General features: G+C 42.4%; 2 protein-coding genes across 6 annotated transcripts in view; one reads left to right on the top strand and one right to left on the bottom strand.

Annotated features, from left to right (window-relative positions):
* ASTN1 (astrotactin 1) overlaps window positions 1-24,977 on the bottom strand; it is a 448,149-nt gene that overhangs the window by 49,720 nt on the left and 373,452 nt on the right. For all 5 annotated transcript variants that reach the window (XM_078392393.1, XM_072998206.2, XM_078392391.1 and 2 more), the window contains one exon: window positions 5,221-5,489. In XM_078392393.1, the coding sequence (XP_078248519.1) occupies window positions 5,221-5,489 (269 nt within the window). The remainder of the gene's footprint in view (window positions 1-5,220; window positions 5,490-24,977) is intronic.
* LOC144588884 (uncharacterized) lies at window positions 8,408-11,194 on the top strand. The gene is made up of 3 exons (XM_078392394.1): window positions 8,408-8,505; window positions 8,869-8,952; window positions 10,181-11,194. The coding sequence occupies exons 1-3, from the start codon at window positions 8,500-8,502 to the stop codon at window positions 10,496-10,498; spliced, it is 408 nt and encodes a 135-aa protein (XP_078248520.1). The 5' UTR covers window positions 8,408-8,499; the 3' UTR covers window positions 10,499-11,194.

The following is a 24,977-nucleotide window of genomic DNA, read 5'->3' as shown; positions in this document are numbered from 1 at the left end:
GCAGCAGGGTGGTGGTTGCACAGGGAGGATGATCCACATTCTGCCATTTTTTTCATTTGGCTTCTTGATGCCCTCGCTTATATTTGGCTTCATGATATAAAAACACAGTCATGCAGCTTTGGCTGTGTGACTTGGTCAGTACAACCAAACCAAGCTCAGAGCAATGTTTTCTGCCCTCATGTCTGAAAAGGAGCAAGATGCACAATTGCTGATGAGCCCAGGAGAGATGAAAAGCAATTGAGAAAGTGGAAAATCATAATTTCTCTTCCTAAAGCCTTTTTTTTAAAATTTATTTTGCTGTTAGTCCTCATCTAGAACATTCAGTTCAACCATCTGGTGCATTGTATAGAGATGAGGAACACCCCACACAACCCATTAAGATTTTGTTGGACATCAGCCTAGCTCATCCCACACCATAGCCTACAATGGTTAGGGCTGATGAGAGCTGCAGTCCAAAACCATCTGGAGGTCCACATATTCCCCATTCAAATTGTCCTGCAATAAATGAAATACAGAAAGCTGGTCATACTCAGAGATCTTTTGAGACAGGCCCCTAGCTTGCTGCCATTCAGCCATCATCCCATGGACATGCTATGGCATTGTCCATAAGTCCCACTTGTTCTGCTGCTTGCCATTTATATTTCACATCACAGTTTTCCCTTGTGTTCAAACAATTTCACATACATGATCACACTACACTGGGTTAGGTTTGCGTTAATATTTTTCCCTACAGCAAGGAAAGGAAAGAGGTCAAAGGAGATGGTTGTTGTGGGTTTTTCGGGCTCTTTGGCCATGTTTTGAAGGTTGTTCTTCCTAACGTTTCACCAGTCTCTGTGGCCGGCATCTTCAGGGGACAGAACTCTGTGCTCTGGTGTAGTTGGCTTCGGAGTGCAGTATTTATGGCTGTGAGATAGGCTTTTGTCTTTTTCTGTAGATAGGTGATTAGTGTGTCTTGTTTTGGGTGTATTGCTGTGTTAAGGAGAAGAGATTATCTGTCACTGTGGTTGATGGGTTTTATTAGCTGGTCTTTTGTGCGTAGTGACCCCCTGTCCTTGTGGTTGGGTAGAGTTCGTCGACCTTTTGCACACTGTATTTTTGAGAGCTGGGAGCCAAGTTTTATTGAGCTTCACACTTTTTGTTGAAGTTCTGCTGGTGCTTGTGGATTTTAATGGCTTCCCTGTGCAGTCTGACGTAATGATTGCTGGTGTTGTCCAGTATTTCAGTATTTTGAAATAGAATTTCATGTCCAGTTTGTTTTGGGTCATGTTCAGCAACTGCAGATTTTTCTGGTTGTTTTGGTCTGCAGCATCTCTCATGTTCTTTGATTCTGGTGTGGATGCTTCGTTTTGTGGTTCCAATATATACCTGGCCACAACTGCAAGGTATCCGGTGTACTCCTGCAGTGGTGAGGGGGTCCCTTCTGTCCTTTGCTGACAGTAACATTTGTTGTATTTTTGTGGTGGGCTTGAATACTGTTTGTAGGTTGTGTTTTTTCAAAAGTTTCCCCATGTGGGGACCCCCTTTGATGTATGGCAGAAATACTTTATTTGTGGGTGGCTGTTTTTCTTCTTCAGTTCGGTGTTGTTTTCTTGGTTTGATGAATCTTGTGATTTCATTTTTGGAGTAGCCATTTGCCTGTAGGGCCCAATTCAGAATGGTTGAGTTCAGTGCTGAGAAACTGAGCTTCACAGTTCTGATTTGCCCGGTCTACCAGTGTTTTGATTATGCCTCTTTTTTGCTGTGGGTGGTGGTTGGAATTTTTGTGTAGGTACCGGTCTGTGTGGGTGGGTTTTCTGTAGACCTTGTGTCCCAGTCGGAGGTCAGTTTTGCGTAGGGCCATGACATCTAAGAATAGGAGTTGGCCCTCTATTTCTTTTTCCATGGTGAATTGTATATTTGGGTGGATGCTACTGAAATGGTTGAGAAATTCTTCCAATTTTTCTTCACCGTGACTCCAAATTGCAAAGGTGTCATCCACATATCAGAACCAGACTATGGGTGCGAGGGGTGCCGAAGCCAGGGCAAGTTTTTCAAAATGCTCCATGTAGAAGTTTGCTATAACCGGGCTGAGGGGGCTGCCCATGGCCACTCCATCTGTCTGTTCATAGAATTCTTTATTCCACTGGAAATAGCTGGTCATTAGGCAGTGTTGGAAGAGGGTCTTGATGGCTTCTGGAAAGATCTGCTGGATGAGTGTCAGGGTGTCCTTTATCGGTACCTTAGTGAACAGGGATACGTCAAAGCTGATCTGTCCCCAGGGTTGAGTTTTAGGGTGCTGATCTTGCTTATGAAATGTCCTGAGTCTTTGATGTAGGATGAGGTTTGTCCAATGTGGGCCTGTAGAAGGGTCACTAGGTGTTTGGCTAATTCATATGTTGGAGAGCTGATGGCACTTACAATGGGCCTGAGTGGGATTGAGTCCTTGTGGATTTTGGGGAGTCCGTATAGTCTTGGTGGGAGAGCTTCTGTCTTGCAGATTTGTTGAAGGACGTTGGGGTGCAGGGAGGAACTCCTGATCAGCATGTTTGTTTGTTTTGTGATTTTGTTGGTTGGGTCCCGTTTCAGTTTTCTGTAGGTGATGGGGTCTAGAAGTTCTCTGATTTTGTCCTTGTATTCTTCTGTTTCCATGATTACTGTGGAGTTGCCTTTGTCTGCTGGCAGGATGATGGTGTCTGGGTCTGAATTCAGGGACTTGATGGCATTTCTCTCCTTTCTGTTATGTTGCTTTTGGGGTTTTTTGCTTTCCGTAGGATCCTAGTCACTTCCCCTCTTACTTCCTCTGCTTTTTCTTCTGGAAGATTATATAATGCTGATTCCACGTTGGCAATTATGTCTTCCACAGGAATTTTGCTGGGTGTTACTGCAAAAATACTCTGAAGATGCCGGCCACAGAGACTGGCGAAATGTTAGGAAGAACAACCTTCAGAACACGGCCAAAGAGCCCAAAAAAACCCACAACCATTATTGGGACATACTCCCCAACTGTGCACAAGATAGCTTTAGCAATGGTTCTAAACCAGTTTTCTTCAAGCTACAGTGGTGCCTCAATTTACGACCATAATCTGTTCCAGAAGATGGACGTAACTCGAAATGGTCGTAAGTCAAAGCACCATTCCCCATAGAAAGGCACTGAAATGCAATTAATCCATTCCAGCCAAAGAAAAAAAATCACCAAAAAACACTGCAAGACTCATTGGAAACGTGATTAATCCCTTTCGGCTGAAGGAGCAGAGAAGAAAAGCAATCAAGCAAGCAAGACCCATTGGAAATGCACAAAAAACAAATGGAGCAGATCAGAAATGGGGGGAAAAGCCAAAAACCAAACCCCCAAGACCCATCGGAAATGGGAAAAACACTCCAAAAAGCAACAAAAGCCCCCAAGATCCAAACAAACAAGCCCCCCAAGACCCATCACAGCACAGAAACATAACCCCCCAGCTCAAAACCACGCTGCAAAAAACCAGAACAGTTTTTAAAAAGCAGAAAACAGCACCTTACCAGGCAGCCCAAAGCCTCCCTGCAAACACACACACACACACACACACACACACACACACTCACTCACTCACTCAGAAGCAGAAGGAGGCAGTCTGAAGCCTCCTCTGATGCACACTCTCTAACTGCTGGGGTGAAAGAGCTACAAAGAAGCAGCCTCATCACCACCTTTCCCACCTTTTTCCCTGCCTTTTTCTGTTCGTAAGTGGAAGCTCCGGTTGCAAGTAGAAGCAAAATTTTGCAGCCGGAGCTGGTCGTAACTCGAAATGGTCATAAGTAGGGACGTTCGTAAGTCAAGGCACCACTGTACAATGATTTTGGAGGCATCATTGAAAGATAAATGGAAAGAAAAAGAAAGATGTAGGATCTCAGCTATCTGGTTGAAGGCTGGGATTCTAAGGGCTAGGTAGGATTTACAGACCACTCACTGAAGATCAGGGAAGATCTACCAATTCCTACATTCCTCACAGCAGATGTGTGATGAAAATTCTACAGGGAAATTCACTATGCTAAGTATTCTGTATAAGGTGTAGACATTTACTATGTAACAAGGCACTGCATGAATCTCAGATTAAGTCTAAAACAGATTAAAACAAAATTCTTCTGCTGGAGTTTTGAAACTCATGGATCTGTCTTAAAGCAACATGTGCATACAAAAAGCATTATATATATAAAATCCAAGTAGAGCATCTGTGCAGAAAGAGCAGATGTCCCCTGTTCCACTGCAATACTGTTTCATGGCATGACTCTGTTCTACTCCATCTGTTTTCTCATTTAAGGTTTTTAAAACTAATTTTCAAATATCTTCATGAAAAGTTAATCAGTTTTTAGTCCTCATCTGGTCTTCCCACATGTAGGTTCTCATTGCACAAAAATATATGTTAGCACTTATTAAAACACAAAGTATTCCACCAACTTTTTTCTGCACCATTGCCTTGCAGCATCTGTTCTATTGGTCAGTTTGTTAAATTGTTTTTAGCCATTTTAATTTTATTTTTGGTTTTGCATTGCTTTTTATTGTAAAATATCAGAGTAGTGCCTTAGCACTAATGGGAGTGGTATACAAATCAAATTAATTAATTAATTAATTAATTAATACACTAACTAACTAACTAATAAACAAATAAACACACACACATACGTACGTACGGATGTACATATGTATGTACTTGTTATGTGATTTAATCAATATACAATTGTGTGTGATAAGAATGACAAAAGGTATACAAAACAAAACAGAATGAAAGTGCCAGCAAATCTGCATTATGTGCAATGAGCCAAAAAAGGGGTCAGAAGTCAAAAATGGAAGAATGACATTCACTCAAGTTTCAGTGCTGCTCTATAGACAAGAACTGCTGGATAGCTCAGAAGTTTGAGGATGTGGCTGCAGAGCCAGAGGTTGGCAGTTTACCTCCCCATTGTGTCTTCTTGACAGAAGCTGGGCTTGATGATCCCAAGGTTCCCTTCCAGCTTTACAGTTCTAGAACAGCTAATGTGGAAGCCCCAAACCCAGGAAAAAATTAACATGGAGAAAATGTCATCAGTACAGCCATGATGAATTCAGTATTAAAAAAAACCTAACACTTCCTCTTGTTTCAAGCCCACTTCCTAGTCCAGTTTATCTCAAAACATGAACTGGTAAGGAGAAGCCAGCGGCCTCTTTCTATCTTACTTGTAAACCCCTAATACTAGAATTTCTCCTTCTTTCAGGACCAAGACACTCACCTTCTGTGTCTGATTGTTAGTGACCAGCTCATAGATGGGTGCTGCTTTGGTGACCTCCAAGAGGATGGGTTCAGCCAGAGCATCTGGGCTAGAACTCACATGACATAGAGGACAGGATGATGGGCAGTGGCCTCTACTTTGACACTCCATGCGTACACCAGCTGCCATACGCTTGGTCCCTGACTCTGATAAGCTGGTGATATACTCTGGAAAAGTGAGGACCCTGGGATCTCGCTCACTCTCTTCAGACTCATCTGAGGGGGAATTACCTGCAAGAAAAATAAAGGAATAGAATCAAGTACAGGAGAGTAATGAGCTTTCATTAGGGAGTCAGAGAGGCACAAAATACCAAGGAAAGAAAAGAGAGGTTACTTACCTGTAACCATGGTTCTTCAAGTGGTCATTCTGTGAATTCACACAAAAGGGTTAACCCAGCACCAGCGTTGGTCCTCTCGGAACATTCTCGAGCTTTAAGAGAAAAGTAACAAAGTTTAAGGCTGCCTATACTGCACATGCTCCACCCGCCCAAACCTCAGTTCCATTTATCCGCCACAGGTACCTGAGCATGAGCTAGATACAGCCAGTGATAGATAGAGGGGAGGCAGGGCGGGATTGTGTGAATTCACAGATGACCACTTGAAGAACCATGGTTACAGGTAAGTAACCTCTCTTTCTTCATCGTGGTCTTCTGTGAATGCACACAAAAGGGTGATTAGCACGCTTACTCACCAGATGGTGGGCTGTCACTGGAGGACAGACGTCAACACCGCTCTCCCAAAACTTGTCTCCTTCTTGGCCCTCAGGTCTAGTCTGTAATGAGTGATGAAGGTGGAGACATTAGACCAAGTGGCAGTCCTGCAGATGTCAGGCACATCAACGCCACATAGTAGGGCAGTAGAAGAAGCTATGGCTCTGGTGGAATGAGCCTGAAGTCCTTCAGGTGGAGTCTTACACTGAAGCTCATAAGCAAGCGAAATTGTGGAGACAAACCATCTGGAGAGCATTGAAGACGATGCTGGGAGACCCTTCTTTTTCCCAAAGTGGCAGAGGAAAAGTCTATTGGATGACCTAAAGTCCTTGGTTCTAGAAACATAGAAGGCCAGAGCCCTCCTGACATCAAGGGTGTGGAGCATGCACTCGGTGTCATTTGCAGGTTCAGGGAACAGAGTGGGAAGCAGTAAAGGCTGGTTGAGGTGAAAGTCCGAGACAACTTTTGGGAGAAAGGAGAGATCAGGGTGCAACAGTACCTTATCCTTAAAAAACTGTAGAAAAGGTTGATCAGACGAAGAGCAGCAAGTTCACTCGCTCGTCTCACAGAAGTGATGGCCACAAGAAACAATGACTTAAGAGATAACATTTTGAGGTCACACGTAGCCATTGGCTCAAATGGAGGACGAGCAAGGGCATGCAACACTAACTGAAGGGACCACTGCGGAACTGGTGGTCGAATTGGAGGCCTCAGATTAGTAAGTCCTTTAAGAAAGGATTTAACTGTAGGATGGGAGAAAAGGCGTGACAAGGTGGAGTCCTTAGGCTGGAAGGAGATGATCCCAGCCAAGTAAACTTTAAAAGTGGAAAGAGACAACTTGAAATCAAACAGGTAATGTAAGTATTGTAACAAGGTAGAAAGAGATACAGGGGATGGTACAAGACCCCTAGCTTCAGTAAATTTTAGAAAACTTTTCCACTTATAACTGTACAGCAATGAAGTGGACTGCTTTATGGCCCGATCTAACACCTCCTTGATCTCGGGGAGATCCTCCATGCCATTAGATGCAGTGTCTCTACATCTGGATGGAACACTCTGCCTGCATCCTGTGACAAGAGATCGGGTAATGTTGGCAGTCTCTTGAACCCTGAGGACATCCTCATCAGCACTGGAAACCACACTTGCCGAGGCCACTATGGTGCTATGAAGATCGCCTGCACAGGAGAGTAACGAAGCTTCACTAGAGACCTCTGTATTAAAGGAAGAGGAGGAAACATGTAGAGGAGTCCCTGATTCCATGGTATCATGAATGCGTCCCCTAACGAGTCCTTGCCTAGGCCGGCTCTGGATGCATACTTGGTGCACTTGGCATTGCGATGAGAGGCAAAGATGTCTACAGTTGGGGTCCCCCATAGGTGACAGAGGTGCTGGAAGAACTGGGTATTCAGTTCCCACTCGTGTGTTTGACATGTGAGACGGCTCAGCTGGTCTGCCAACACATTGTCTGCCGTGGCCACATGTATCGCTACAGGAAAGACATGGTGCTGGTAGCACCACTCCCAAAGGTCAATGGCAAGGTAGAGAAACGATCCTCCTTGTTTGTTGATATAGTACATGGTCGTGGTGTTGTCTGTCACTAATTGAACACCATGACCCTCCACCATGGGAAGGAAAGCTCTTAAGGCCTTGATGACCGCTATGATCTCCAGATGGTTTATGTGGAGGTTCCTTTCTTGACTAGACCAGAGAGCATGAACCTTGTGCCGTCTGCAGTGTGCTCCCCATCCTGTCGGACTGGTGTCTGTTGTCACCTGCACAGTGAGCTGAAGTGGTCGAAAAGGCTTGCCTATCCTCAGATGAGGAGGATAGTTCCACCATTGGAGTTGTTGTGCAAGCTCTGGAGTTATGCGAAGGTGTTTCATCTGGCTGGCTGTCATGGAATTGAAGAGTGCCAGGAACCATGATTATAGGGACCACAGTTTGAGACATGCATGTGCCAGAGCTGGAGTGGTGGAGGCCATGAGGCCTAACAGATGTTGAACGTGTTTCGCCCTCACGCGGGCCCTTGGCCGAAACTTCTTGAGAGCCCTTCGTATTTTTTGAATTCGTTCCCTGGGCAGAAAAATTCGACCTCTGATGGCATCTAGTCGTGCTCTGATGTAATGCACTACCCTGGAGGGTTCGAGATGCGACTTCTCCCTGTTGATGGTGAGGCCTAGTTTTGGCAGTAACCGTAGAATGAATTTTGTGTCCTTCAGGGCCTGAGTCCTGGATGGAGAGACTACCAGCCAATCGTCTATGTAAGGGTAGATGTAGATGCCATTGAGGCGTGGGTAAGCTGCCACAGGTGCCATGACCTTTGTGAATGTCCTGGGAGCTGTTGAAAGACTGAATGGTAAGGCCAGGAATTGATAAATGGTTCCCTGGAAGATGAATCGAAGGTACTTGCGGTGGTCTGGATGGATGGTCACATGGAAGTACACATCCTTCAGATCCACCACCACAAACCAATTGTTTTTCTTTAGCAGGGGCAGGATGGACTCCAAGGTCACCATCCGGAAGCGTCTTGGATGCAGGTAAGTGTTTAGGATTCTTAGATCGAGGATAGGTCTTATACCTCCACCTTTCTTTGACACGGCGAAGTACTGGGAGTAGAATCCATTTTTTAGATCTGCGATTGGACAGGTTGAATGGCATCCTTTGCTAGAAGAGATAGAACCTCCTCTTCTAGAGCAGGGTCGAAAAACGTGTGACTTACAAACCCTAAGGGAGGAAATTCTATAAATTCCAGTTGGTAGCCAGATTGGATGATTTTTAAAATCCCACGAGTCGTTTGTAATGGTAGACCAATTTGCCAGGAATGGTTGAAGGTGTGTGGTGATGTGATTTCTGTTTGTGTCTATGACAGAGTCAAAGATACTGTTTGGACTTTTTGGCAGGTGGCTTACAGGATTGCCTACGCTGTGAATGCTGAGGACGATAACTGGGAGCAGATGAAGAATCTTGAGAGGACCTCTGTTGAGGTAAGTTCTTATATGGTCTGTATTGCTGTGAGGATTGTTGATATTGGAAGTAGGACTTTCTCCACTGAAATTTAGCATATCTAGGCTGAGGCTGTATTGAGTAGGATTTTGCCGTCTTTTTGGCCTTATGTAATTCTTCTAGCTGATTATCAGTCTTGTCATTGAAAAGTCCAGCGGCGTCAAAGGCAAGACTTTCCACTTTGGTCTTGACATCCTCCAGGATGTTGGCAGATCTCAGCCAAGCATGCCTGCGTATAGTGATTGCAGACATGAGAACTCTGGCAGCGGTCTCTGTTGCGTGCCGAGTCGACAACCTTTGGTGTTTTGAAACGGTTTGTGCTTCCTCATAAGAATTCAAGAAACCCTGTCTTACATCTTCTGGGGTCATTCTGAGACCAGGTAAAACTTTGAGCCAGAGTTGTTTCTGGTATGCCCCTAAAGCAGTTTGATAGTTTATGATCCGAAGGAGGAAAGAGATTAAAGAGTAAATCTTTCTTCCGATAATCTCTAACTTTTTACCCTCCTTGTTTGTGGGGATAACGTGTGACTTTCCAGTGGGCTTAGTACAACTGGTTTCGACGATTAGAGTTTGGAATAGGGTGCTTGAGAAGAAATTTCGTGTCGTTACTGTGGACATGATAGAGGTTTTCAGTTCGTCGAGAAACAGAGGGAGAAGTAGCAGGTTGCTCCCAAAATTCTTTAATAATGTCCATAATAACTGGTACAAAAGTAAGGCTTGGAGGTGGAGACCTCTCCTGGTTGATGTCTCCAAAGATAAGGTCTTCAGAAGGAGGCATAGGTTGGTCCACTTCTAACTTTAGTGCACGTGCTAGACATGAAAGCATTTGTGAATATGAAGAAAAGTCCTCTGATGAGGAAGAAACATGGGGGTCTCCGGTATCAGAAGGCACGACGTCACCTTCAGGAAGGTCCCCTTGGCAAGGCTGAGCTGGAGGGTCAGGATCAGAGTCCGAGGAATGAGAAGAGACTTCATCAGGGTCAGAGGAAAAGGCATCCCTGTTCCCTTTACGGGACCCACGTTCGATGTCATGTCTGTCCTTCGACGTTGAAGAGTGATTCTGTTGAGAGGTTGAGGGAACGTTCAAATCAGAAGGCGCAGGCACTGCTGGTAAAGGCACTGAAGCCTTAGGATGACGGGGTTGAGGAGAGTCTAAAAAAGATAAAACATAAATGTACGTGATTTTCCTATGTTTTTGACGTTGATCAGTCGAGGTCGAAGAGGAATCAGAGGAGCTCGAATGTCATTGACGTCGGTGGTGTTTCCTTGATCGAACCCTTCCCAAGTCATCTGAAGTGGAGGAACAGTCCCGACGTCGACGTTTCAATCGGCATCGATTGGAAGAACGATGCCTCCTTTTTGATGAGCACTTCTTACAAGGGGACCTCGACCTCGAGGGCGCTGAGGAGATTGAAAGAGCCAAGGACCCCTGCCCATGAGAAATTGGGCTCTGTGGGGCAGAAGTCAGGCCTGCGGTGGCTCCAGCAAGCTGACTCGGCATCGGAGAAGAGACGCCCTGCGGGATAACCGGCTCAGCTTGTCGAGGAGGCAGAGATGGTGCTGCCTCCGACAAAGACTCACAATCTCTCGAAGACTCCTCCAAAATCGGTGATGGTAATGATTCAGATATCGGAGAAAGCTGGATGGAAGGCTCCTTTGCTTTAACCGCAGCTTTAGTTTTTGTTTGCTTTGCAGGTTTAGGAGCTGGAATTGAAGTGGTATCCGAAGTCTTGCCAGATTTTTTAGACGGAGCAGACTTTTTTTGCCCGTCTTATAAGTAGATGGTTGAGGGGAAGCTGTGGACTCAGAACAAGGAGTAGCTGACGGTGAGGCAAGCTCCATGTCCGAGGGCTTGATGGAAGACAGTGTGAATTCCCACAGATGGTATTTTAGACGTTGTTGCCTGGCTTTCAAAGCCACCTTAGTAAAAACCTTACAGTGTTTACAGGATTTTGCCTTTAATAAGTGGGCTTCTCCCAAGCAAAAAAGGCAACGATCATGCCCGTCCTGGTGTGGTATCTTCCGATCACAAAGCACACAATGGCTGAAGGGGACATAAAGCTAAGAAAGTCTATAGAGAGCCGCTGCGAGGCGAAGGGGAAAAGGCGGGAAGTCCGAGGCAGCCAAATTCGAAGGGAAAACACTAAAGAAGAGTCCGTGAAAGAGAAGGTCTGCGTCCAGGGATATGGCAGTTCTCATAGTCAGTCCAGTCCAGTCGAAAAAGCACGAAAAATCCATGGAAATAGGTAGAAAAAACAGAGCTTGAAGCAAGAGGTTCCAAATTGCTAGGCGGAAAAATGGAACTGAGGCTTGGGCATGCGCAAGTATAGGCAGCCTTAAACTTTGTTACTTTTCTCTTAAAGCTCGAGAATGTTCCGAGAGAACCAACACTGGCACTGGATTAACCCTTTTGTGTGCATTCACAGAAGACCACGAGGAAGAACTTGTGGTTTTTAGCCATGTACAGGAACTTGGCATGGATTGATTGTTTTGTCTCCTGCCTTTCTCCTAGAACTGGGATCCAAGATGAAATTCATATTAGTGCCCATTTATACTACAAACTAGAGATGGAGATGAATATGAAAATGAATCCTGATTTCCAACTGTAACGGGCAGACATAACATCACATGTCCGTCACAGCTGGGCAGTGAGTCATCAGCCTATGGTGTGACGGAGGGTGGAACTTAAGGGGAGGACCTAGTATAAAAAGGGGGGTGAAGAGTGTGTGAGAGTTTTTGGAGATGAGAGTCTGAGCTGAGAGTTTAAAGTGATTGTTAGTTTTAGTGAGTGAGAGAGCCTGTCAGTGTGAAATAGTCTGTGTGAGCCAGTGTTTATTAACAGTGATTGTTTAATTGATTCTTCACCAGTGATTTACCATTTTTATTTCTGTAATCAATAAACCAAGTTTTTGTTTTTCAAAGTTACACTTGTCCTTTTATGATTTTTAAGGATAAGTTGGTGGCAGCAGAGGTTCTTAAAGTGAAGTAGCAACCACTCTGTGAAGTGTGAGGGTGGCTGTTACACCAACATATATCACAATTCATCATATATTTGCTGTTTCATATTCATCAATTCTGGAGACCCCAACAAATACGAAGTGATGAATATTTACCTGGTTTTATTTGTCAGTTCATTGATTCATCTACAGAGGAGTTGATTCACTAAGTCCACAATGATTCAATGAGCCTACTCAAGAGCGATTCATTATGATAAGCAGCAGGATCTCAGCCAATAATTTAATTTAAGTATGAGTGATTTCAGTGGAACCAAAGTCATGACTTATTTTTAACTAGATCAGCAGTTTGGTATGATTGTGGAAATCTATGTACACTTTAGGCACTTGTAATGTCACATGTAACAATGGTCTGGCTCTTCCATGGAAGTTCAGAACAATGATGCGTAAATGTCCCATGGTAGGAAATCCTAACAAGAAAAGGAGTCAAACAGACATGGGAGTTTCTAAAAAAGGGAATTCTAAAGGCACATCTACAAACAATTCCAACAAGAAAAAAAGCCTTTGACAAGATGCCTCATTATATTCTGATTAACAAGCTGTGAGCTGGATAGAACAAGTGTCAAGTGGATACACAGTTGGTTACAGAGTCATACTCAAAGAGTGCTTATCAATGGCTCCTTCTCAAACTGGGAGGAGGTAATAAGTGGGGTACCCCAAGGCTCAGTCATGGGCCCTCTGCTCTTCAATATTTTGATTAATGACTTGGATGGGGGAGTGCAGGGAATACTTATCTAATTTAAAGATGACATAAAATTGAGTGGAATAGCTACTACTTTGGAAGACAGGAGCAAAATTCAAAAAGATCCGGATAGGCTTTTGCACTGGGCTGAAAACAGGAAAATGAAGTGCAAAGTTCTACACCTAGGGGAAAAAATAAATGCACAGTTATAAGATGTGTAGTAACACTATCAGTGAGAAGGATCTCAAAATTGTTGATCAAACGCTGAATATGAGTCAACAGTGTTCGCGACGAACAGATAGGCAGGGTATAAATGGAATAAAATAAATAAATAAATAAACAGTGTGATGTGGCTGCAAAAAAAGAAAAATGCTATTTTAGAATGCATTCACAGAAATAGTCCCTAAATCCTGTGAGGTACTAGTTCTCCTCTTTTCAGCATTGGTTAGGCCTCATCTTAAGTACTGTTTTCAGTTCTGGACACTGGACTTTAAGAAGGATGCCAACAAACTGGAGCAAGTTCAGAAGAGGGCAACAAGGATCACCAGGGGTCTTGAAACCAACCCCTATGAGGAAAGACTGAAAGAACTGGGCATGTTTAGTCTTGAGGGGGGAAAAAGACTGAGGGGAGATATGATGACACTTGTCAAATACAGTGGGGTCTTGACTTACGAACGGCTCGACATACGAACATTTCGACTTACGAACCACTCTCATAGGAATATATGGACTCGACTTACGAACTTAGATTCGAGTTACGAACTCTTTTTTCCCCTTTTTTTAAAAGCTAAGTCATCTTAGGTTAGAAGGAAAAAAGAAAAAATATCCCCCTCTAGTGGCAGAAGGTGGAATAGCAGCTTCCCATTAGTTTCTATGAACGAAAAGAGCAGATACGGATTAAATGGTTTTCAATGCATTCCTATGGGAAATGCAGATTCGACTTAAGAACTTTTCGACCTGAGAACTGCCTTCCAATACGGATTAAATTCGTAAGTCGAGACCCCACTGTACTTGAAAGATAGTCATACAGAGGAGGGGCAGGATCTGTTCTTGATCATCCCAGAGTGCAAAACACCTAGTAATGGGCTCAAGTTACAGGAAAACAGATTTAGCCCAAATATCAGCAGTATAACAATGGAACCCATTACTTCAAGAGGTGGTGAGCACTCCAGTGCTGGAGGCATTAAAGAGAAAATTGAATAACCATCTGTCAGATCTGCTCTTACTTGAATTCCTGCCTTATAGGCCCTTTCCAACTCAGTTATTCTATGATTCTATGATTATATGAAAGCTGAAAGCATGAAAGGTTTTTGAACATGTACAAGCATGCACAAAAATACTAAAAACCAATGTTTCAAACATCACCAATATTTCACCTCTGCTTTTAAATACATCATGTGGTGAAACAATCCAGTAAGGCAACTAAAACCAGGTGAAGCCATGTAGAAAAGACTGTGTGTAATCAGGTGAACACTAGATGGTGCTATTAAATCATAAAATATGACAGCTCTGAAATCTATATTATATATGGAAAACATTGGTTCCTCCCAAATGGAAGGGGGGTGTTCTGCTCCCGAGGGCATGGCAAATTTCTAAAGGGGTGTAGGAGACTATGAGATTTTTGTTAAAAAAGTTCTGCTCAGCTTAAACAAAACTTTATGGTACATATTCTTAATATAATTTTGGTTTTCTCAAGAAAAAAATCTGCATGTTTTTAACTTTAATCAAAATTTTATTATTTGTTAAAAGGAGTCTGGATAATGGCAAAGAAGAGATGCTCTGTCATGACTATTAGTGAAAAATAAAAAAAAGAAGCAGCATATCAAGTTTACTTAGATATTTCCTAAATGTGCATGTAGACACCACAAATATAAATAAATTTAACGTGCAATCAAATAACCTTATGCGGGACTGTTACTGTTCCTTTTTTCATAATGGTCCTGCTACTCAGGAGTGAGCAGCAGCTTGACAAACAGAAATATAAAGTTGGTGCAACCAGGTGAGAAGAAAAGGCTAACAACACCAGCAAGTATCCCACATCAATCAAATACTGTCTGGTCCCTCAGTGTGGAACCTGTCTTGAATGGTGTTTCTGCCCTGTAACATCTGGCCTTTTTCCTGTTCAGATGAAGCCTCATAATCCTCCATATAGCAGGAACTAAGAAGAATATTGTTTAGTAGATATTCTGAAGTGAACCAACCTTACCCACATTGATGAATCTGAACACTTTAGAACACTTATCTGAATTTTTGCAGTGCAGTTTTCAAATCAAAAATTCAAATTTTAGAGATATTGCATGCAAAAATATATACAATAGATAAAGTTGAATGCAAAAATGCCTCTAGTCATGGAAAATTTATTAAAATGCATATATTAATGGACACTGCATATAATATATGTATGTTAGGGGAAAAGGAATACATAAATTAATGCAAATATTTATGTTGCATTTTTTAAAAAGCAGATAGATGTGGAAACTGAGTGAAACAGATTTATGAATGGTGAAACTACAAGTGGGATTTTATTCCACAGAGTAGGTGAAATCATGTATGTCACACAATCAAACATGTGATCAAGCACATTACCAGCCTTTATTAATCAGTTGCAATTTACTCCTTCAACTCAGTTGATTTCACTTATTCTGGGGTAAAATCTCAATAGCATTCTGGACACTGAATATATATGGCACAGGGGCTGAAGAAAACAGATGAAAAAAGCCATTTGACCATTTCTACTCCCTAGTCCCTTAACAGGGAGAAAGTGAGACTGCATATTCAGGTCTTCTGTAACTAAAGGAGCTTTGCTACATCCAGCATGGTGTAGTGGAAGAGTGATGGACTGTCAGGAAAATACAAGGTTTGTAATAGAAGAAACTGACATCTTAAACTGAATGTGTAAAGGAAGTTGTTAATGAGCCATATCGTATAGCTGTGTATAAAAGCTGAGTCATGCTGACTGGGCAGAAAGTTAATGTAATCATGTGAGATCACCTAGGATGAGGTAAAGTTACCTGATTGGTTCTTTATACCATATATTGTACATAGGGACACACATGTAGTGTGGAGAATTGTTAGAGGACATGCTATTGGAGTATTTTGGGAAGACTGTACATATGTAATAAAGCTTTGAAGAAGAAGCTGTTGTCTTGTGTTTTTACTTCTCTGTGAGGACCTTGGAGGCCAGTGGTAACACTGCTTTACTCAGCGCACCCTGATTCCTGATACAGGAGTTCTTGACAAGAAATTCCCTGACAAAGGTTATGGGCCCAGCACGCTGAGCAAGAGAGCATGTGAATCGCTGGTGAGTGATTTGTGGGTCCTGAGGGAGCAGTCCAGAAATGCTTTGAGCTTTCAGAGGTCCAGAGCAGGTGAGCGCCTTGCTTGTTTAAGCCCAGGAGGAGTAAGAGGACAGCTAGAGACAGAAGAAAACTAATGTAAAGTTCCAAAATGCAGTCTAACTCAGCAGCTACAGGAGGATTTCCTCTAGTGAAGTTAAATGAAAACAACTACATGTCACGGTAATTAAAAATGGAGATGTTTTTAAACAGAGAGAAAACATGGACTGTAGTTCATACTCCACCCGATGACTTTGAAGAGAATGAATTAATTGAAAGGGTGTTAACTAGTATTTTGTGCTTGGAGGACACAACCTCCAATGCCTTGTGGCTATACCCACTGATGGAAAAGGAATCAGGAGTTAACCTCGAGGCAAAATCCGGAGCCAGCGTATGGAATATAGTGTTGGCTTTGTGGTCAGAAATACTCTGCTGAGATCCATTGTTCCACCTACTGCTGGGAGTGATAGAATCCTGTCTCTACAACTCCACTGATCAGTGGGACCAGTCACCCTCACAACAGAAGTCAAAGGCAACTTCTACGATAATCTGGAAGCTACTATAAAAAATTCCCAAGAGAGAACCGCTGTTCATTCTAGGAGAATTGAACGCTAGAGTTGGTGCTGATCACAATTCTTGGCCCACTTGTCTAAGCCTTTTTGGCATTGGGAAGATGAACAAAAATGGCCAACGCTTGCTGGAGTTTTGCTGTTATTATGGTGTCAGCAACATGTTCTTTAATTTGTGTCAGCAGCACGTTCTTTAATATGAAGCTTCAACACAGAATTTCCTAGAGACATCCAAGATTGAAGCATTGGCATCAGCTTGATTTGATCCTCACTAGACGCTCAAGTGGTGTGTAGATGCTCTAGAAGGCTGACTGCTGAAGAATTGATGCTTTTGAATTGTGGTGCTGGAGGAAACTCTTGAGACTCCCCTGGACTGCAAAGAGAACAAACCTATCCATTTTGAAGGAAATCAACCCCGAGTGCTCACTGGAAGGACAGATCCTGAAGCTGAGGCTCCAATACTTTGGCCATCTCATGAGAAGAGAAGACTCCCTGCAAAAGACTCTGATGTTGGGTGTGATGAAGTGTATTTTTCTAATTAGAGATGGGTTATGTAGTCATGTTTTAACCATAGAGAAATCCATTTTGAGTCTGACACAGGCTAAGTTCTGGAAAATTACTAGTAGTTATTTTCAGCTTCATGTCGCTAACCTTATCGCTGCAGCTGGAGAGAAAAACACAGCAGAGTCAAAATATCTCTAACCTGAAGTATAAACAATTCTTTGGTGTTGGTGGGAAAGTAGGGCGTACCCTATGCTAATTCTTTCCTTCGTGATTGGTCGAATATGTCAGGAAGGGGCAGGTTGGAGAAATTTACAAGAGGTTGGAAAAAGGAACTCTGTGGGAGAGAGAGAAGGGAAGAAGAGAGTTATGGGTATCTGAAAACATGGCGTTGAATATCTTTGATCCAGACGAAGGAACCTGATTTAACAATATGGACTGCGTAAGAATATCGTTTGTTTTCCTTAGTTTATAGTTTAGATTTTGTTTTGTTTAATAATTTTTATAGAAGGTGCTGAAACGTTATGCTGTTGCTTAGAAATGAAACTGTAGAGAAATGTTTTCTTTGTTCACTTAAATAAACTCATGTTGCTTAATAATTGGCCTTTCTAGTCCTTTGAACAGAACAGTTTCCCTATAGATAATGAATTTGGCCTTACGTTACCAAAATTGAGTCATTGAACAGTAAAGATACGGTATTAAGTGGTTTCTTTTTAGTAAAATCGAAACAGATTTAAATGCAGGTTCTCCAAGAGTTCATGTCCCGGAACTGTGTTTGACTCAAGCAGCTAACTTCAATCGGGAGTGAAGGAAGCCTGGATTTTCCTGTTTCATGGTTTTTGATCTCATTTATGAGACCAATAACTCACATGGTGGCTGCGGTGTTACGATCCACGGGCCTGATTTACAACCTGATTTCAGTAGTGTTACACCCGTGCTTTCTTTTTACACACAGTTTGCTTTGGATTTATCCAGATGCTGTGGTAAATTGAAGCTGAGGGTCAGGCACGGACTGGTTTCAGTTTGAAACAGGGCAGCAACACAGCGTGGGTTGTCCTGCTAACTGTTTAAATATATTTTTTTCTCTGCTCTATTTTCTTTTCAACTGAAGCCCTGGCTGAGAAGGGTCAGTTGTGGGGGCGAATTCTGTTAAAGGACTAAGTGTAAATTTCTAAAGTGAGCTTTTTCATTGCTAAGCACAGCTAGGTCACGGCACCTTATCAGGGTTTTCAGGGGAGTTTTATGGCTGGCGGTAATTGATTGCCGAAACAGTGGGAGGTTTACAGCTCAGCGGCTGCAAGCAGTCAGCATGGCTCAGCATGTTACTGAGAGGAAAACTGGCCGGAGGAAAACATCCAGCGAATTGCGTTTGCTGATGGAGGAATCGGAGGTTGACGAGGAGCAATCGATTGTTGAAGATTCGGTTGAAGAATAAGACCAATTGGATTTACAAATTGGTGGGTACCCTCAGGAATTTGACCCACTACCCATTCCAAGCCGGAGAAATTCCAGAGGGCGAGCGCAGGAGCAACATCCCCAACCCCGACCTACAGAGGAAGCCGTTGGTGAGAATCCATCTGGTGTGGGGGGGCGTAATCCAACCACACCGATGCATGCGTCTGAGGAGTTAACCCAGCTGGTTGTAGATCTAGTGAGGACCCAAAAGGAGTTTGTTAACACTTTGAATCAGGCTGAGAAAGTAAAGACTAAGTGCAGAGAGCAGAAGGTGCAAGAGCTGCAAGAACAGAGAAAGGCTAAACAGGCAATTAAAGACTCTATAGCCAGTGTGGATAGGGGAAGTCTACCTAGATACCAGGAGGGCAATTGTGTGTTGAGCTTCCTTAAGAATTTCGAGCAATCTTGCCAAGATTTGGAGATACCTAGGGACTAGTACGTTAAGTTACTCCGTACCCAAGTTGCTGGACAATTGGCCACAATAATAGCCAAAGTGGCTGAGGAAGATTATGATTGGTCTGAATTAGTTTGGGTTATTAAACAACGATTTGGTTATACAAAAGAGCTACTGAGACAGAATTTTAGAAAAATCAAAAAACTGCCTAATGAGAGTTATGCAGCTTTATCTGACAGGCTGGAATTTTTAGGAGACCAATGGCTGGACTCTTTGAAAATCAGATCTGTAGCAGATATGAGAAAGGCATTGTTTATGGAGCAATTTATGAACTTGGTCCCTTTAGAGTTGAGAAGTTCTTTGCTGGAGAGAGAATTTAAAGACCTCCAATCCCTTGCGCTGAGGACTGACGAAATGTTATCGTTTAGGAAGCCTGAACCAGCACCTAGAGCCAGAGCAGAGGCGCCTAGAGCAGAGGCACCTAAGAGACAAAGCCAGCCTGATTTTAAAAAGCCTTACTATCAAGAGTATAGGCAGACTACAACTGATCAGCGCAGGAGTTTAGCTCCAAATCAAAGCAGACCCACTTTTGCTTGTTTTAAATGCGGTGGCCCTCATCTACAAAAGGACTGTGGACAATCTCAAGGACCCCCTAGTCAAGCTAGGAAGTCAGATGTTAGGACACCGGTACCTGCGCCACGCAAATCTAAGGGAGGCACACCCAAAGTATCTCTGGTAAGCCCTAACACCCCAGAGAGCCAACAAGTACCAACTCAAAGCCAATCTGTTATGGGTACAGTGCCTAGACAGAATCAACCCAGCGTGGGTACTACCGCTTCACTAACCAGTGATAGACAGGCAGCGGTAAACTACTATGTGCCTCAAATATTAGATGTTCGTGGAGGAGAAGAATTAGGAACTATGAGACAGTCTCCACAGGGGAAAAAGTATACCCTAATGGACCCAGGTTGTGTGATCCCTGAATCTCAGAAAGAATGGGCTATGAAGACTTATTCTGAGGAGGTGATTTTGTATACTGATGAAGGACAGGTGGTTTTAAATGCTTATAGTGATTCTGGTGCTGAACTTTCTTCCATATCCCGAAAATTTTTGCACCCAGAGCTGATTTTGGACAATTTAAGGTTACCCATTAGGACCTATGGTTCAGGAGAGGTGGGAGAACAACATATTCCTCTCGCGTTCAAGGAATTATCGTTCAAAAATTGGCTTGGTACTAAACTTTGCCTCACTCATGAGGGGAAACCTGACTTCTTGCTGGGAAATGACCTCACCTATTTGAATTGAAGCAGAGCCAAGAAGGTCTTACTGTTAAAGTGGTCACCCGTTCCCAAAGCCAAAAAGCAGAGACTGGGGGTGGTTCTGATGAAGCTGTCTCTACTACAAACTTAGAACAGCAGCAACATCTAGTGGCAGAACAAGGAAATGCAGCTAATACAGAAGCAGAAACAAAGGAATCAGTGCCTATGGGGTCAGCCGAGTTTAAAGTGAAGCAAATGCTGATCCCTCGCTAGCTTCCTTGAGAGCACAAGCAGATGACTATGCTCAAAACCCAATACCACAGCAAGTTAACTTTGTGTGGGGCCAAAATGGACTTTTGTATAGAGAATATCATCCCAAATCACACTTGAACATGCAACCCACACAACAGCTTGTAGTACCACAGGAATACAGACTGAGGATTCTTGAGTTAGCTCATGACAATCCATCTAGTGGTCACCAAGGTGTGCAAAAAACTTTAAAAAGAATTTCTCAGCATTTTTATTGGCCTGGTATTAACAAAAATGTGAAGGACTATGTCAGTTCTTGTGACTATTGCCAAAGGACTGGTTATCAGACAGATAAAACAAAGTCTGAAATGCACTTGATGGAAATACCTGATCAAGTTTTCCAGTGTTTGCAAATGGATGTCATGGGACCTTTTGTTCCAACTAAGTCTAAGAAGAAATACATCATTTCTTTCATCTGCCAAGCTAGTCGTTGGATCGAGGCCTATGCGTTGAGCAATCTAAGAGCTTCCACCATCGCACGCATCATCATAGACTTGTGCTCACGTATTGGAGTACCATCTCAGATAATTTGCGATCAGGCGGGGGCGTTTCGTAGCTCCTTAATGGACAAAATTTGTGAACTTAGTGGAATAGAAATAAAATTTAGCTCCGCCTATCATCCTGAAAGTCATGGGTTAATCGAGAGAGGTCAACAAACCTTACTGAGGATGATCAAGACCATGGTACAGGTGTATGGTAACATTTGGGACGATCTGTTACCATTTGCTTTATTTGCTTATCGAAGTTCTGCTCATACTTCTCTTGGTGGTTTCTCTCCAAGTGAAGTGGTATTTGGGAGGAATCTACAAGGACCTTTGGATTTCCTGAAATCTGATTGGGAAGGTGAGATTCATACTCTGCAAGCCAAAGTTCAAGCTATCAACTATTGGCCTATTCCAAAAACTAAGAAGCAAGTGCGTTCATTTTTAGGTGTAGTTGGCTATTACAGGAAATTCATCCCTGATTTCAGTGAATTGGCTACACCTCTGACAGAGCTAACTAAGAAGAGGCAGCCTGTCAAAGTTAATTGGACCCCCGAGTCCCAAGGGGCTTTTGAAACCTTAAAAGTGAAGATTATTAATGCCCCTATACTGGAATCACCTGATTTTGATAAGCCTTTCATTTTGCAAACTGATGCTTCAGAATTTGGATTTGGAGCTATTTTGTTACAGCAAGGGGAGGATGGGAACCTATATCCTATCTCATACTTCTCTAGAAAGCTCTTGGAAAGAGAGAGGCATTATGCAATCCTTGAAAAAGAGGCTCTTTCTATATATTGGTCTCTTAATCTTTTAAGACCTTATTTATGGGGGCGTAAATTTACACTCCAAACTGATCATAGAGCCTTAGTCTGGTTGCAAAAGATGAAGTCTCAGAACCAAAAATTGTTAAGATGGAGTTTAGCATTACAGGATTTTGATTTTGAAGTTCAACATATACCTGGGAAGCTAAATGTGGTAGCAGATGGACTTTCCAGGATGTACTGCGAAGATCCAGATGTTCCTGACCGCTAAAGAAGATGGAAGATGGTTGGAGTAGTTACTGTGGTTAATAAACTAACCTGCTTGTTTCCTTTTGTATATCTGAATGGAGTGCCAAAAGATTGTATTACTGTTATTGTTTGTTGTAATCCATATATAATCATTTACTTTTAGTTGTTTTATCAATTTACTTCAAATTAGCTCAGAATAACTGTTCTGAATTTAGAAGAAATTTAGCGGGGGTGTGTGATGAAGTGTATTTTTCTAATTAGAGATGGGTTATGTAGTCATGTTTTAACCATAGAGAAATCCATTTTGAGTCTGACACAGGCTAAGTTCTGGAAAATTACTAGTAGTTATTTTCAGCTTCATGTCGCTAACCTTATCGCTGCAGCTGGAGAGAAAAACACAGCAGAGTCAAAATATCTCTAACCTGAAGTATAAACAATTCTTTGGTGTTGGTGGGAAAGTAGGGCGTACCCTATGCTAATTCTTTCCTTCGTGATTGGTTGAATATGTCAGGAAGGGGCAGGTTGGAGAAATTTACAAGCAGTTAACTTCAATCGGGAGTGAAGGAAGCCTGGATTTTCCTGTTTCGTGGTTTTTGATCTCATTTATGAGACCAATAACTGACATTTTCATTTCTAAGCAACTACTTTCCCAAGTGGGCTTTCGAAAGCATGGCTAACACCAAGGCCAGTGGAGGTGATGGCATTCCAGTTGAACTATTTAAAATCTTAAAAGACGACACTGTTAAGGTGCTACACACAATATGCCAGCAAGTTTGAAAAACTCATCAGTGGACAGAGGAGTGGAAAAGATCAGTCTACATCCCAATCCCAAAGAAGGGCAGCGCCAAAAAAATGCTCCAACTACCGTACAATTGCACTCATTTCACATGCTAGCAAAGCTATGCTCAAAATCCTACAAGGTAGAGTTCAGCAGTATGTGGACTGAGAACTCCCAGAAGTACAAGCTGGATTTCAAAGGGGCAGAGGAATTAGAGACCAAATTGCTAACATGTGCTGGATTATGGAGAAAGCCAGAGAGTTCCAGAAAAACATCTACTTCTGCTTCATTGACTACACAAAAGCCTTTGACGGTGTGGACCACAGCAAACTATGGCAAGTTCTTAAAGAAATGGGAGTGCCTGATCACCTTATCTATTTTCTGAGAAATCTATATGTGTCACAGGAAGCAACAGTTAGAACTGGATGTGGAACAATTGATTGGTTCAAAATTGGGAAAGGAGTACGACAAGGCTGTATATTGTCCCCCTGCTTATTTGACTTACATGCAGAATACATGATGCGAAAGGCTGGACTGGATAAATACCAAGTTGTAATTAAGATTTCTGGAATCTTAATGCAGATGATACCATTCTGATGGCAGAAAGTGAGGAGAAATTAAAGAACCTCTTAATGAGAGTGAAAAAGGAGAGTGTAAAAATGGTCTGAAGCTAAACATCCAAAAAACTAAGATCATGGCCTCTGGCCCCATCACCTCCTGGCAAATAGAAGGGGAAGATATGGCGGCAGTGACAGAGTTTACTTTCTTGGGCTCCATGATCACTGCAGATGGGGACAGCAGCCACAAAATTAAAAGATTCCTGCTTCTTTGGAGAAAAGTGATGAGAAACCCAGACAGCATCTTAAAAAGCAGAGACATCACCTTGCCGACAAAGTCAAAGCTATGGTTTTTCCTGTAGTGATGTATGGAAGTGAGAGCTGAACCATAAAGAAGGCTGACCACTGAAGAATTGATGCTTTTGAATTGTGGTGCTAGAGAAGACTCTTGAGAGTCCCCTGGACTGCAAGGAGAACAAACATATCCATTCTAAAGGAAATCAAGCCTCAGTGCTCACTGCAAGGACAGTTCCTGAATCTGAGGCTCCAATACTTTGGCCATCTCATGAGAAGAGAAGACTCCCTGGAAAAGACCCTGATGTTGGGAAAGTGTGAAGGCAAGAGGAGAAGGGGACGACACTGGATGAGATCGTTGGACAGTGTCATTGAAGCTACCAACATGAATTTGACCAAACTCTGGGAGGCAGTGGAAGACAGGAAGGCCCGGCGTGCTCTGGTCCATGGGGTCATAGAAGAGTTGGACACGACTTAACAACTAAACAACAACAACATGAAGCGAAGGTACAGGTGGATGACTTATGGATTTATACCAGTGATAAGATTATACAAGAATGTATACCTTGAAAGCAGTAATGATTAAATGGGCACAAAATTTTGCTTACAATATAGATACTCTATAGATGATTGAACTCGAATGTGGAATGATTACTCTAAATGGCTTAAGCCAGTAAATATGAGAGAAAATGTCTTAAAGATGTTTTATAGATGGCATTTCACACTGGTAAAATTGGCAAAAATTGTGTCGGGAGCTAGTAACTCATGTTGGAAGTGTGATAAGCAACCTGGGACTTTTTTCATATGTGATGGACATGTGACAAAGTGAAAAGATTTTGGAGACGAATAAAAGATATTACAGAAGAAATAATACAACAAAAAGTAACCTTTAAACCAGAAATGTTTTTACTGAATATAATGCCAAAAATTGTTTATTAAAAAAATTAAATACATGCTGTTACACATATTTACAGCTGCAAGGCTGATTTGGGCCCAAAAATGGAAAAATCAGGAGAAGGTGGAGGAACTGATTAAAAAATTATTGGATGTTGCAGATATGGATAGCCTTTCAGAAGCATTACGTGAGAACCCAAGAATATACATTAAAGAAAGGTGGAAAATGTTCTATGATTAGAAACAAGTGTGAGTAGAGAATATAGCATATGTTATGGATTTTAGTATGGTGACACAGCCATAGAACCACCTTCCTCTTTTTTGGGGGGGATTGTTTGTTTGTCTTTTGTTGTTTTTTTCTTTCCCTCATCTATATTTGTCTTTTTGTGAGTTTTGTTCACTTGTGCTTCATGGATGTTATATGATGTAAAAAATAAAATAAAAAAATTCCGTAAAATAGAAAAAAAGATTCC

This window comes from Pogona vitticeps, chromosome 4 (genome assembly GCF_051106095.1).
Source record: "Pogona vitticeps strain Pit_001003342236 chromosome 4, PviZW2.1, whole genome shotgun sequence".
Taxonomy (NCBI): domain Eukaryota; kingdom Metazoa; phylum Chordata; class Lepidosauria; order Squamata; family Agamidae; genus Pogona; species Pogona vitticeps.
This window is presented reverse-complemented; position numbering and strand designations above follow the sequence as displayed.

What these genes read in the sequence shown, in the direction of transcription:
- LOC144588884 (XM_078392394.1), top strand. An exon ending in TTGAGAGGACCTCTGTTGAG is followed by an intron (nt 8,953 to 10,180) that starts GTAAGTTCTTAT and finishes GACGTTGATCAG; the next exon opens with TCGAGGTCGAAGAGGAATCA.